The following is a 12,745-nucleotide window of genomic DNA, read 5'->3' as shown; positions in this document are numbered from 1 at the left end:
TAAGTTCCGCTTATTGATAAATTAACTTGAAGCTCAACATCGCCGCGTACTGGTTCATATAAACTAACGTGGCGCAGTTCTTCCCGCAGAAATCATCTTAGTCGGGCGGAATGATTAAAGTTTCTGCGAGGTGGGCAAAAGCCACGCTATTTGAAAGCCGCCTTGCATTATTTACGCCACTTCCCATTGTAAGTCTGGACAGAAATTTATTGCATTTAGCCAATAGTCGAATCGCTTCACAAGCTTTTGTCACTCCCTAACTACCTCAACAATAAATCTCCGCATGCTTCCATAAACTAAAAAGAATTTAGACAATGGCACTTGAAAACATACCACTTTACGGTCTCTTGACTTAAAAGCCAGCTCCAGGCCATGTCTAGATAAGATAAGCATGTTACAGTGACCAAAAAAATTTAATTGCGATACATTTTATAATGTCAACAACTAAGTCAAAATTTAATGAGAAAATTGTGAATGGAACATTTATCAGTTAAAGATGTTAAGACAAACAAGTTTAGAAAGGTAGCTAATTCACTCAGCCTTTTTTTCCTTAACAAAAGTCCATCACTCATGTGCATGTGCGAGATGGAGTGCGTGCCAACTGGAATGTCGTCGAGCTATATCGTGTGACCTTCAGCCCACTAACATTTTTCCCCGGGCATTTTTCCTTCTTTGTTAAAAGTTTAAGGGGCAATATTGCGTGTTTTAATCTTAGGTTGGAGAGTCAAATATCTTTTAAAGCTCTAAAATATCGTATTATCTAGATTAACTTATTTTTTTGCTGAAGTTCCCTTGAGAAAGTTGCCTACATGGTTCCATGCCTATGTCGTGATGATTTTGTTCTGAACGATTGCCTTTCTATTGGTGCAAACGACCCCCACGTCAACGGGAGGAATTAAATTTCCAATGATTTCATCCGTGACCGAATCAGTAAACAGATTCGGCGCATGTATGTAGACTGCAAAACAGTCCGTATTTTTGCGTATTCAAGTACGCGCGAGCAGTCAAACAAAAGGTCTGGAATGAGGCTGAAAACAGAGAGCGAGACTGGGTAGAGAAGCGGGTAATTCGAACGAATATAACGTATGCAAAACGGATAGTCCGTATTTTTAGCGTCTCTCCCCAGTCTCGCTCTCTGTTTTCAGCCTCATTCCAGACCTTTTGTTTGACTGCTCGCGCGTACTTGAATACGCAAAAATACGGACTGTTTTGCAGTCTACGACACTACCAATCTGTCGGCCCTTTGTAGCCGTGAACGCCTGCCACTGCCAAGTTTGTTTATGTATTGTTTTTGTTCAGCCTCTGCTCTAAGATCTTCCTAGGGAAGAAATCTTACATGGCGCTGGGACTCGTCTTTCACCTAGAAACTGATCCAAGCGTTGGAAAGGTTATACTAAGCACACAAAACGGTATGCCGCTAGGAAGCCCCGCCCTCTACCATCTTCCGAGTGCCAGACCCTTCCTTTAGCCATGTTAGCATCCCCTAAGAAAGTTTTACAATTTTACAAATTTCCATGTGTAGTTTTTTAAAATAACAATAACAATAACAATAATAATGATGATGATGATGATAATGACAATAATAATAACAATAATAACAATATTATAATTATTATTATTATTATTATTATTATTATTATTATTATTATTATTATTATTATTATTATTAAATAAAAGAGAATAGCATGGAGGCTTGTCTTCCATCCGTTTGGGAGGTTCTATAGTTGTAAGTGTTCTACGAGGCAGATCCTAGCTTCGGTGTGAAAGTTATGTAGTGTCCTACGCAGCTGCAGAATAAGCTGTCGAGCTGATTGAATTTTACTATTATTTTCGATCTAATTGTCACTTTAGCCTCATCATTCCGCAGGTCTCCTTAAGGGAGCAGTCTGGCAAAAAACCTTGCCAATTTTCGTTTATTTCCACCCTTTTCTTAAAGTGCTCACGATCATAACCTAAAAATTTTAACTTTTTAACTGAAGATTTACCTTAATAAGAGAACCTCTGAGAGGATTTTTTTTATTTTGAACACAACGTGATTTTAAATTTCTTTGGCATACCCGTTCCGCTGATATCACGAAATTGACAGGCTCGTATGTGACGTCATGAGACATAGATTCAGGAACTTTCTTAGGGGGCCAGTCGCTGCCCCTGGGGGGACTACTCGATAAAGTTTAATACGGGGAGGCTCTGCTCGAAGGTCCAACCCTTACCCTTTTACAAACCGTTTTTTACAGAAAACATATAACTAGTTTAGAACTTTGCATCTCACATAATATTGTTGTAAATGCACTGTCCTCAAAACATAAATAAAGTAAAAAACCAGAACGTTTTCTCGACTTTTTCACAGCCATAAAATGCATCTGTTAGACCTTTTGGGCCTTTTCACTGAACGAAATCACAGATATGATCAGTCCCTTCCCCTACGTTTTCCTATATACTTCAACTAGTGAAATCACTGCCCCTTCATATGCCTGAAGCTTGGAGCCTCCTCGTATACACCCTTATAGGCAGTACCTCCCCCGGAAAGTGACTGTATTTTCTCAGAAAATGCAGCTAAATTTAGCCATATCATGATAGATTTTGTAAGCGACAATGTCCAGTTGTTTGAATGACCTTTAACTTTGCTTTGATTTTAATAAAAACGTCTTCATTTGCTGCCAATCACAAGCCTAGAAACTGAACATCTTTGAGCCCTTTTGCGGAAATGCTGTTCATTAGTGAATCTTACAGCCGTGAGCTTCGCGGTGAGTAATAACCTGGAAATTTTTATTTGCAAGTGTTGCTAAGTATGGAGGAGAGCGAGCGCGAAAGAGAATTGGTTCGAATGTTGGGTAAGGGTGCCATTGACGAAAAAGGGTATGATGAACGAAGACGACAATATATAGAAGACCGAAAACGCGAAAAGAAAATTGACGCTTGTCGGCGTTTGGAGACGATTTTACGATGTATGTGCTGTTGCCCCTGTGCCAACTTATGCTTCACGGATGAAGGTGATAAATGGAAAAGGCGCTTTTGTGCCTCTTCGTTGACTTGTTTGATTTACGGGGGAATAACCACTCTCCTTTCGTCTGGTGTTTTTCCACGCTTTAGTTCCAGTTGTCTCGGTCTCAAAATAGGCATACCTGTTTCAGCGCTCGGTTGTCTTTGTGCAACGGTATTATGCGCTTGTAAAAGCGAGAAGTGCCCTTGTTCTAGGAAAGAGAAACAATACGAGACTTCCTCTACTACTTCGTTGGGCCGAGTTGTCAACACCCAGCCGAGGCCAAAGCGCGGCCAGTGTTCTGATGACGATGAAAATTACGCCGAGGATGATTCGCTTCTGTAGCGTACTTCCGCCTGTTGGCTGGAATGGTTTTAATTCCGGCGCTTGGTCGGCGTGGCGGACAGATATGCATCCTCGGTTCTAATTTCTCGAAACAGTCTCTACGATGGCGTCATCGCCATGCAAAGTTATTGGGTATAGATTTTTAAAAATTTCTGAACATATCGACAAGACTATTCTAGACCGTTTGCAGAGCGGTGTTAATTAGCTTAATTAAATATTTAGTTAGACGACTAAAATGGACTGTGAGACGTTGTTGTATTCGGATAACCGATTTCGAAGTGTACATGACGCTGAAGTCGTTGTTTTGCGGCTCCCATTTCACGTTTTGAGCCATAGAGAAAGAGGACAACGAACAAAATGAATCTCTAAGAAAACAAACAGGAAAAGAATGCATTGTAAAGGTTAAGTGTCTGGCAAGGTTAGTCAATGAAAGCTGCCTTCGTTAGTTCGTTAGTACTAGAGTCGAGTGCGAGAATTCTACATTACTGTTTGAAGTTTGATGTACATGCTCAAAGACCTCGTGACACTGAGTGACTTAATGCATATACAATAGCTTAGTCGTTTAAAATAGAGGTTGCTAACAAAAACTTTCATTATACCTACTAGAGTTACAACTGAATTTCAGACCAAAAATTCACACAAATTTTCTTTAAGTAGTGGCATATAGCCAGGACAATTAAAGTTGAAAATAATTCCAACCCATTGCGCCCTAGCCAGTGTGCATTCCTTCGTTAGCATTTATATGATCTTCCATGTTATTTGTTTTGTTTGTTTTTTTTTTCGTCATTGCAATATTGTCATTGCAAGATATTTTAAATTCATAGCTAAGATTCGTTGCAGTGATATTAGTTGTCAGTCAAATTTGTCGTATTCGACTATGTCCTATCCCTTTGAAAAATTTCGAAATAGGTGCGCCCAGAAATAACCCATTTTTAATTAGGCGTTACCAAGAAAAAAACTCATTTGTCATTTATAAAGTTTTGTTTTGTTTTGTTTTGTTTTTTTGTTTTTTTGTTTTTGTTTTCGTTTTTTTCTGTTTTAGATATAGATATATTTAACAATTATTCCTCGATCCCGAATGGGCTCTGAGACAATTGTTTGCTTTTTTATAGTCGTCAGACAATGAATTATTATGCATTCTTAAAGTTCTAGATGTAAATAGGGTAAATGTGTTTGCCATATACTAGTTTGTTGCATAGTTATTGAGGTGTTTTTACCAAATTTAAAGTAAAATGTAGAAGCATAAGTTCTGCATGTTTTGCTAAAATGGGCATAATTTACAAAAACTGTTGAGACATTATTTTCCATGTGTTTTTCAATTTCTCGCCATGCATGCAACTTTATAGTCGAAACGGAACAAAGTCGCCCCCCTTCCCACCCCTTGACCACTATTGTTTTGGCCCGAATGGGCTCTGAGTCAATAGCCCATTCGGCCTTCGGCCTCATGGGCTATTGATTTAGAGGCCATGAGGGCGAGAGGAATCATTGTTTTAGTAAAATCCAACTAGTTGGTCAAAAATATCGAGGATAAAAAAAATTTAGCTAGTTAAAGCTACACTTTAATCCTTTTTTGCCGCCAAAAAGCCCACACTTTTCGCTGCTAGTGGGCTATAACATATAGTCTAGTAGTAGCTCAACCAATCAGAGCGCAGCATTGATAATAGACCACTAGTTGGATTTTACTAAATTATTATACTATAGCAGACCCTTCCCCGGTTTTTTCCACTCATGGACCAGTAAGGGAAAATCCGTCGATACCACTAGGAAGAACGCTTTAAAATTACGGTGAAATTGCCAAGTGTGGAAGTGAATTGTTAAAAACTAACGAAGATATAGCTCCCCATATTGGCGAAAATTTACAGACGTTTGTATGAGGTTCTGGCTGGATGGGGTTAACTGACAACTGACAAATGGCCAAAATTTTAACTGACAACTGACATTTGCCTTGGGTTTTACTGACAACTGACAAAGGACCCGATTGTCCTTTATTTTGTACGAGACCCGTTTTTGAGGCCTTCTAATAGCATCGTTCCACTCTCTGAGTTCGGCAGACAATGTGATCAAATGTGCGCTTATATCGGTAATCTTAGCAGCACGACGCTTAAGTGCCTTCTTTCAAAGCAAAACTGATAAAAATTAAGGTACCATTGCATCAGTTTTCGAATTTAATGCTTAATTCACATTATATGTGCTTTTTTAGCTAAATTTGGTATTTAAAATAAACAAATAAGTTTAATAGTTAATTATTAATAATCATTTAACTGACAACTGACAAAAATCCTAGATTTAACTGACAAATGGCCAAAATTTTAACTTACAACTGACATTTGTACCCCCTCAACCCCCATCTAGACCCTCTTGTATGGTGGGGGTACAGACTCCCCCCCCCCCCCCCCCCCATATAAACGTCTTTAAATTTTCGCAACTTTGCGGAGCTATATCTTCGCTCACTTAAGGTGATGTTACACGGGACGATAGGCAACGACAATTTTTAGCGCAACATAGCGTTGCAGTGCTGGAACAACGTTGCAATCATTCGAAACAATATCGAAACAATGTTGCAACGCTGTGTTGCGCTAAAAAGCGTCGTCGCGAATCGTTTCGTGTAACATCACCTTTAAGACGCGTCACTTTCAAATTTGGCAGTGTTACTAATTTTAAGGCTCTCCTATTTCCAGTGGTGTAAACGGATTTTCCCGAACTAGTCCATGTCAAATAAAATAAAATAAATAATAATAAATGTCAAAAGTTGAAAAAACCGTAAGAGAGTCCTTCTTCCAATTTTGTAGCCAAAAGGCCAAAAATCAAACATCTCTCCAGAAGCCAACACACAACAGGGAGCTGAACTTGCAGTTGAGTATGTTTTGTTTTGTTTCGCTTTGGTTTGTGTTTTCGTATCCCAATACCAGTATGAAAGGTTTTAGCTAACGGAATTAGAGTGCACGAGGCACAATTATTAATTGAAGAATTATTTCCGAAAAAAAAGCATAAACTTTAGATTTAGGTATATATTAAGCTGTAACAAAATTTCATTTTGGAAACTGGGCAAATAAACTCTGCAAGCCATCTATAATTGCGTGCATTGTTTTGCCCTATTGCTTATTGCAACATCTTTAAGTGCTGCAATTTAGTGTGTCAGTAACCGTAAATAATGCTGTTTTAACAATTAATCTAAAAACAAGCTTTTTTTGTTTTATTTCCTCGCATTAGACGTTTAGAAAAACCGTCCTGTGTAAGGTTACGTTGTTTTTCCTTGAATGAATGTAACCCTACTCTTTCCTAAATAGTTGATATAAATTGGGCCGTATGAAGTCGTAGCGATTGTAGTGACTCATAACTGTTTGCGTGTTCAAAGAACGGAGTTAAATCTTCCGAGCGTACACTTTCTGAAAGAATACGAAATTTGTTTTGTAAATATAAACATATAATTTTAGATCTAGCAGCAAAGAAGATGTGAACTGAAGATGTGAAAGGAAATTCCGCAATTATAGTTGCGATTCTTGTTTTCGTGTTTTTTCGTGGTCTCCGGGCGATGCAACACTACCTTCAGTCAGCGGTGCTATGATGGCGGGCGCAATACGCCTTCCGCGGGACTCCAGAACACGTCTGCACGGCCCAAGAAGCCTGACAAACGTTTTTCTCATTTCAGCATCACGAAAAGCGTACACCATTGGATTCATTCCGCTATTACAATACTGCAACCACTTTGCAAATATAAGAAAGTTAGTCATTTTTTCGAAGGGCACGCAATAGGTGCAAAAAACCGCGATGGTGCTGATTGTGAAAAACGATAACCATGAGACTAAGAACATTGCAGTGACGAACGCAAGAGTGAGCGCAATTCGTCTTTGTTTATTTATATTTGTACGTATTTGGGTACTTTCCTCTGAGTCTTGAAGAGTGCAGTTTGGAAGATTTGCAATAAGCTTGCGAGCCACTTTGAAGATAGAGTAATTCACTATGCAGATTAATATCCCAGGTCCAACGTAGCCCACAAGCAATAAGAAAGGAGTGTAAATCCTATGAGGATTGCTACTTGCTGAGTTATCCAGCGCAGGTCTAACGGCTGCTATGGCGAACGCTGAGATCCATACCCCGCAAATTATCAGCGAGTAATGCAACGTAGAGAGCGTCTCGTAAAAAAACGGTCGCGAAATTGAGAGCCAGCGTTCCAGGCTTACGGTGGTCAGATGAAAAATTGAAGCCAGCGCGCTGAAGATATCGAAAAACAGGAAAATTGTGTTAAGTGTTCCCCTCTGAATGTTTTGTAAACTGATGTACATCCACAAAGGCAGTGAAACGCAGCCTACAAGCAGATCCGAGATCGCCAAGCTAACAAGGAACGTGTAGGTCCCTGTACGAATTCTATAGTTCGAGAAATATGCCGCGACTACAAACGAATTACCAGTTATTATAACAAACATGAGGGCCACACATAACGCTATCTGAATGGCAGTACTCGTAGATATTTCAACTGTTTGGGATAGTTCCGTTTCTTTTGTATCCTTCTCCATCCGTCGTTTTCAAGTTACCGGAGCAAGGATGTTTAGAGCGGTATCAGTCAACTGTTTTATCACTATAACTTCAAATGACAATTTTGTCGTCTCGTTTGGCTTTGAACTCTGATTGCGTAGTGATACGAAGCCTGGTTCTAAAAATGCTTTGTCATTGGTGACTTAAAGATGACACAAAAGTCGTAGAAAATAAACAGCTTGATAATAAAAGAGATCCAATCAGTTTTAGCTCTTTTCTCACAGCACACAAAAGGAGCAACGCTTATCTCCAAAGAGAGGAAGTAACGCTCACCTTTCGACATTACGATTCTCACGTTTTTCTCGAAGAAATTAAAAAGTGATAAGCGATCCGCGTATTGTCCATTTATAAGGTGTCTAAGGTGCTCCACTCATCGTGGTAATGCTAAAAAGCAATAGAAAAAATTAACTTCGGGGCTTTGTTCTCGCCACAAGACAAACGGAAACCTATTTAGTTGAAAGGATATGGTTTATCCTCGTTTTAATCAGTTCATAGTTCTCTTGCATACACAGCTGCCAAAAGCTCGCTCGAGGCTATATAAATGCAAATGATTTTGAGAAGGTCCTTTATTGTTCACTAATAACACTTGATTATAGTTTTACTGCCATTAATTCCAAAATTATAAAGATAACTAAATTTGATTTTCTTCAGAAAAGAGCCAGGAAATTTAGAACTAGTGTTTCTAGCGAGTTTGAACTTGCTCATTGGTCAAACTGAGCTTCGTCATCAAATTCAATTCAAATAAACGAGTCTAAAAGTAAAGTGTCTCTAGAATAAAAACACAGCTACCAATTCGGATACTAATGCAAGTTTACTTTATTAGCTGCCAAATTTAAATTTCTGTTTCTTGTGATTACTAAAGAAAGAAAATCGAAATTTCAGCTTCTTTTTGAGATCCTGAGTTCCTCAGTTATGTTCAGGTTATTCCGAGGATAAAGTTTTTACCCAATTTCTACCAATTCTGCGTCAGTTAGGAAAGCATTTTCCCTCGAATTTAACATCCATTCATTAATCATATTGACAAAGAAATTAAAGAAAAACCCAAAGAGAATATATTTTAAAAGGTTCGGGATGTCAAAAAGATGATAAAGATGTCAAAAGTTAAGGTATTAAAAAATCAAATTTCTTTGATGAATACAAAACTGAAGTTTTGTTTTTAATTTCTCCTTTAGTAAGCTAACTAACAAATCAATTAAGGAAATAAAAGAGCAGATGGTAATATCTGGATATTTTTGAACAGCAGATTTAAAGGGTTTTATTTTCGTTTAAACCCTTTCGTTCGTCGTTCAATAGCTAGAAACGCCTGGGAACTTTTTTGTTAGTGTGTGATGAAGTAAGACAAAACATTGCCGGGTTTAATTGTTTTATCACGATTTGAGCGATTTATGTCAATCTCCATTAAGTCGGTTTTTCGGCCACAATTGAAAACTATCTGAGCTAAAAGTAAATTCAATTTGCAATTGAAAAATTACTCTAAAAACCAAAGCACTGAGTATTGACATAGCAGGATAAACATTGACAAAAAAGCCATTTTTCCTTTCCTTGACCAATTTAAAATGCCAAATTGGCTTAAAGTTTAATCTGTTCTAAAATTCATTACTGAACAATCATGGATCCATTAATACAAGCTAGTCACGTCCTCTTTTAATTAAAGCAGCTCCAATTCAAAAGAAAGCAATCGCGAAAGTGATACACAAACCCCTGCCCCTGACGAAGGTTTGTGTTTCAAATCTAAATAACGGGTAAAACAAAATATTATAATAATAATAATAATAATAATAATAATAATAATAATAATAATAATAATAATAATAATAATATAATGTTAATAGTTATAATAATACTAATAATAAAGATGATGATAATGATGATGATAACAGTTTATATTTTTGAAGTTTTGTATATTTTTTGCTTTTAATTTCGCGAATCCGAAACAAAAGATGAGAGGCAAATTTACTGGTTTGTTGACATGAAGTTTTGCTTTTCAATTTTAAACTCGAAGAGAAACTGTCCAGGATTTTTTGAAGTTGTTCACTGTTTTGTTTTGTATTGAGGAGGTAGTCTGCGAGCAAGCTCTCCTATTTGGGCGAGCAAAGCAGGCCTCGCGAGAACGCGCGAGCGAGGAGCCGAGGAAAGGAGAACTAAACAAGTCGCTTTGTACAAACGAATACAACTTATCAAGAGCTTTCATTTTCCTTCCACAAGAACTAAAAACTCGGTGCGACTTATCCTCGGCTCGCAATATTCTCTTTGCGAGAACTAAATCAAACGAGCCCCCTCGTCTGCTTTGAGGGCTGAAACAAGTTCTCGGTACCAATCTGATCCCCCTGAGAACCAAACTTGTCACGCAAACGAAGGCTGTGCCAGCTTGGCCTGTTATCAATTAACTTTGTTTTCCGGAACGTCATCTTTCAGCCAACGGTATTTCCCTTCGTCTGGGCGAAGTACAAATGAAAATTTATGAGAGGTCGTTGCAAGCTCTTCTTTCCTCTGCCCCTCGCGGCTTCGCCGCTCGCTCGCGCGTTTACGCGAGACTCGCTTCTTTTGCCAAAATAGGAGAGCTTGCTCGCAGGCTGTTGAGGAGGAACCCGGTCACCTAGACCCTGTGATAGGGCGAGGTGGGGGGGGGGGGGGGGGGGGGTCTGAAAAAATGTTTTTCGTCCCTTCTGGCCTCAGTTTCGTCTAAAAATGAGAGGGCTGAATTCGCCTCTGAATTGTAATATTAGGTGAATACTGACAATCAATGGAATGCCGATGTCGTTTGGACAGACTTCGTTATTACCGACAGGAGCATATTGTCCTTCTTAAACTAGGGTACTCCGTGCTGATCTTCATGTTAGTCTGTGTCACGTTGTCTTCACAGACTAGTACTATATTAAGCGTACCTGCATTAAGCAGTTACCCAGGTTACCCTCTAAGCTTTCTTAAGTCCAGAAAATCATTCCCCTTGATTGATGTAAAACTGTCCTCTATTAAGCGGTCGCCTGTAAATATCGCCCTGTATGGGTATGAAATCAATGTTCTCCATCTCCCCGAAAAAAATCAACAGTTTCTGGGTTATCCAAGGTATCTTTTGTTATGAATATTGGTCATGTTCTCTTGGTCCTCACTAAAATCCCTGAGAGGCCACTTGCGTTTTCGTGAACACGAACCGCAAATAACTCGCGACCGTCGGTTATCGCTAAGCAGCGATCACAGACCTAATTATTTGAGGAAAAAAATCTAGAAGGAGATCTCTGGGGACCAAGGTTGATCTGATAAAGCTAACGAATCATAAATTTATACCAAAGGACATAAATCTTTATCTGAATAAAGGGATTCAGAGTAAAGGTGAAATCCAACGAAAAACATCAGCTAAGTACAGTAAGGCAATAAAAAGCTTCAACCGACGCCGGCGACAGCAACGAGAACGGCACTGAAAAAGCAATAGGTAGTCGTGATTAGCGAAACAACAACTCTGCAAGTGCATCACACATTTTCCTTGTACATTTATTTTCGACGTGAACCTTTCTAGTTTCACAAGACAACGATTTAACTTAAAAAGCCTCCATTATCTCCATTTGCCAATTAAAAGCCCCATGCAGCGGGACCCCTCCGGCGGCGGTCCGGGGGGGGGGGAGTGTATACTTCCCTATAAAAGTGGCGGGGGTGCTCGTACCTTTTACGGGTTTAAATTTGTGGATTGGTACCGCTTAGGGAGCTAAAACCTAAAATGACCGCTGCCAGGATGAACATTGATAACAATAAAGATTTATGATAATACTTTCAAAACGTCCTTAAATAGAAAGTGTTCGAAAGTTATCTTTATTAGTATTAAAATTGCAGTTCTGTTGTTGAATTGATATCTCTTAGGGATGGAAATGAATTTGGGACACGCCCATAAAACAAGATTCTGGTACCTTTTGGGGGTTTTCTCGAAATTTTCCGACGGGCACTTCCGTCACTTCTATGGGGAAGTATCCCCCCAAGACCCTCTAGGGTACTCCCTATGATGGAGTATACAGTCATGTCAGCTAATGAAAACAGCAAACACAAAAGCGGCTTGAGTTTGTAGATATTTCGGAGGGTCACAAGCCGTCTACCTACAGGGGCATGCTCTTCCGAAAGGGGTACCCTTTTTATGCTAGAGGTATATAAAAGGGGTATTGAAGGCTGATTTATTTCGCAATTGTATCGGTTTATACTCACAAAGAGAAAGAGAGCTTATAGAAACGTTCAGTTTTCAACGAGAGTACTCCCTTTGTCTCCGCTTTTTTACCACAAGAAGGGGAATTATTCTCTACGAAAGAATTGTTATGTGAAAAGGGTACCTTTTTGGTCAGAAGTAGTGTAAAAGATCTCAAGCCAAAGCGCCCTCTTACAAAACTTTGTTCATCCGCCGAGTTTGAAACAGGTGCATCGGTTTATTTCAAACAATCAACCTATCGATGAAGATAATTTTGACCCTACAAAGATTAAATGCGGGGTTAATTTATATTTGATGATGTAAGGTGAGTGATAAGGAAATGTCTCCTTTTGTTATGTTTCCATCACCCACAATCAATTACAAGCGATATCCTTCAATCAGTATAAGATATAGTAAAATTAGGCCCGAAAGCTAATCAACCCAGTGACCTTTGATGAATTTTTTTTACTGGGTTAACTGACTGGATGCAAGATCACGAGGTTTCAAAAGTCCTCTGAATACGGTTTCAAACCATTTTTACCATTATTATTTATTACTTTCATTTTTCAGTTTTAAAGGAATTAAAATAACCTCACGTTCGCAATTACACACATTTTAACTCAGTTAAAACCATTAATTTTATCGCTGGTCATGCAGTGAAACTCATTTTGTGACACAATACTGAGATCAAGCAAAACAAAATGAAAGAAACAGATGGGCCG

General features: G+C 38.8%; 1 protein-coding gene across 1 annotated transcript; it reads right to left on the bottom strand.

Annotated features, from left to right (window-relative positions):
- Positions 1-6,049: 6,049 nt before the first annotated feature.
- Positions 6,050-8,944, bottom strand: LOC140943561 (D(1)-like dopamine receptor). The gene has a single exon (XM_073392661.1). The coding sequence runs from the start codon at positions 7,837-7,839 to the stop codon at positions 6,811-6,813; it is 1,029 nt and encodes a 342-aa protein (XP_073248762.1). The 5' UTR covers positions 7,840-8,944; the 3' UTR covers positions 6,050-6,810.
- Positions 8,945-12,745: the final 3,801 nt, after the last annotated feature.

This window comes from Porites lutea, chromosome 7 (assembly GCF_958299795.1).
Source record: "Porites lutea chromosome 7, jaPorLute2.1, whole genome shotgun sequence".
NCBI classification, from domain to species: Eukaryota; Metazoa; Cnidaria; class Anthozoa; order Scleractinia; family Poritidae; genus Porites; species Porites lutea.
The sequence above is the reverse complement of the archived record's forward strand: the minus strand, read 5'-3'. Positions and strand labels throughout refer to the sequence as shown.

Coding starts and splice junctions, on each gene's coding strand:
- LOC140943561 (XM_073392661.1), bottom strand. CDS start 7,839: ATGGAGAAGGATACAAAAGAAACGGAACTATCCCAAACAGTTGAAATA.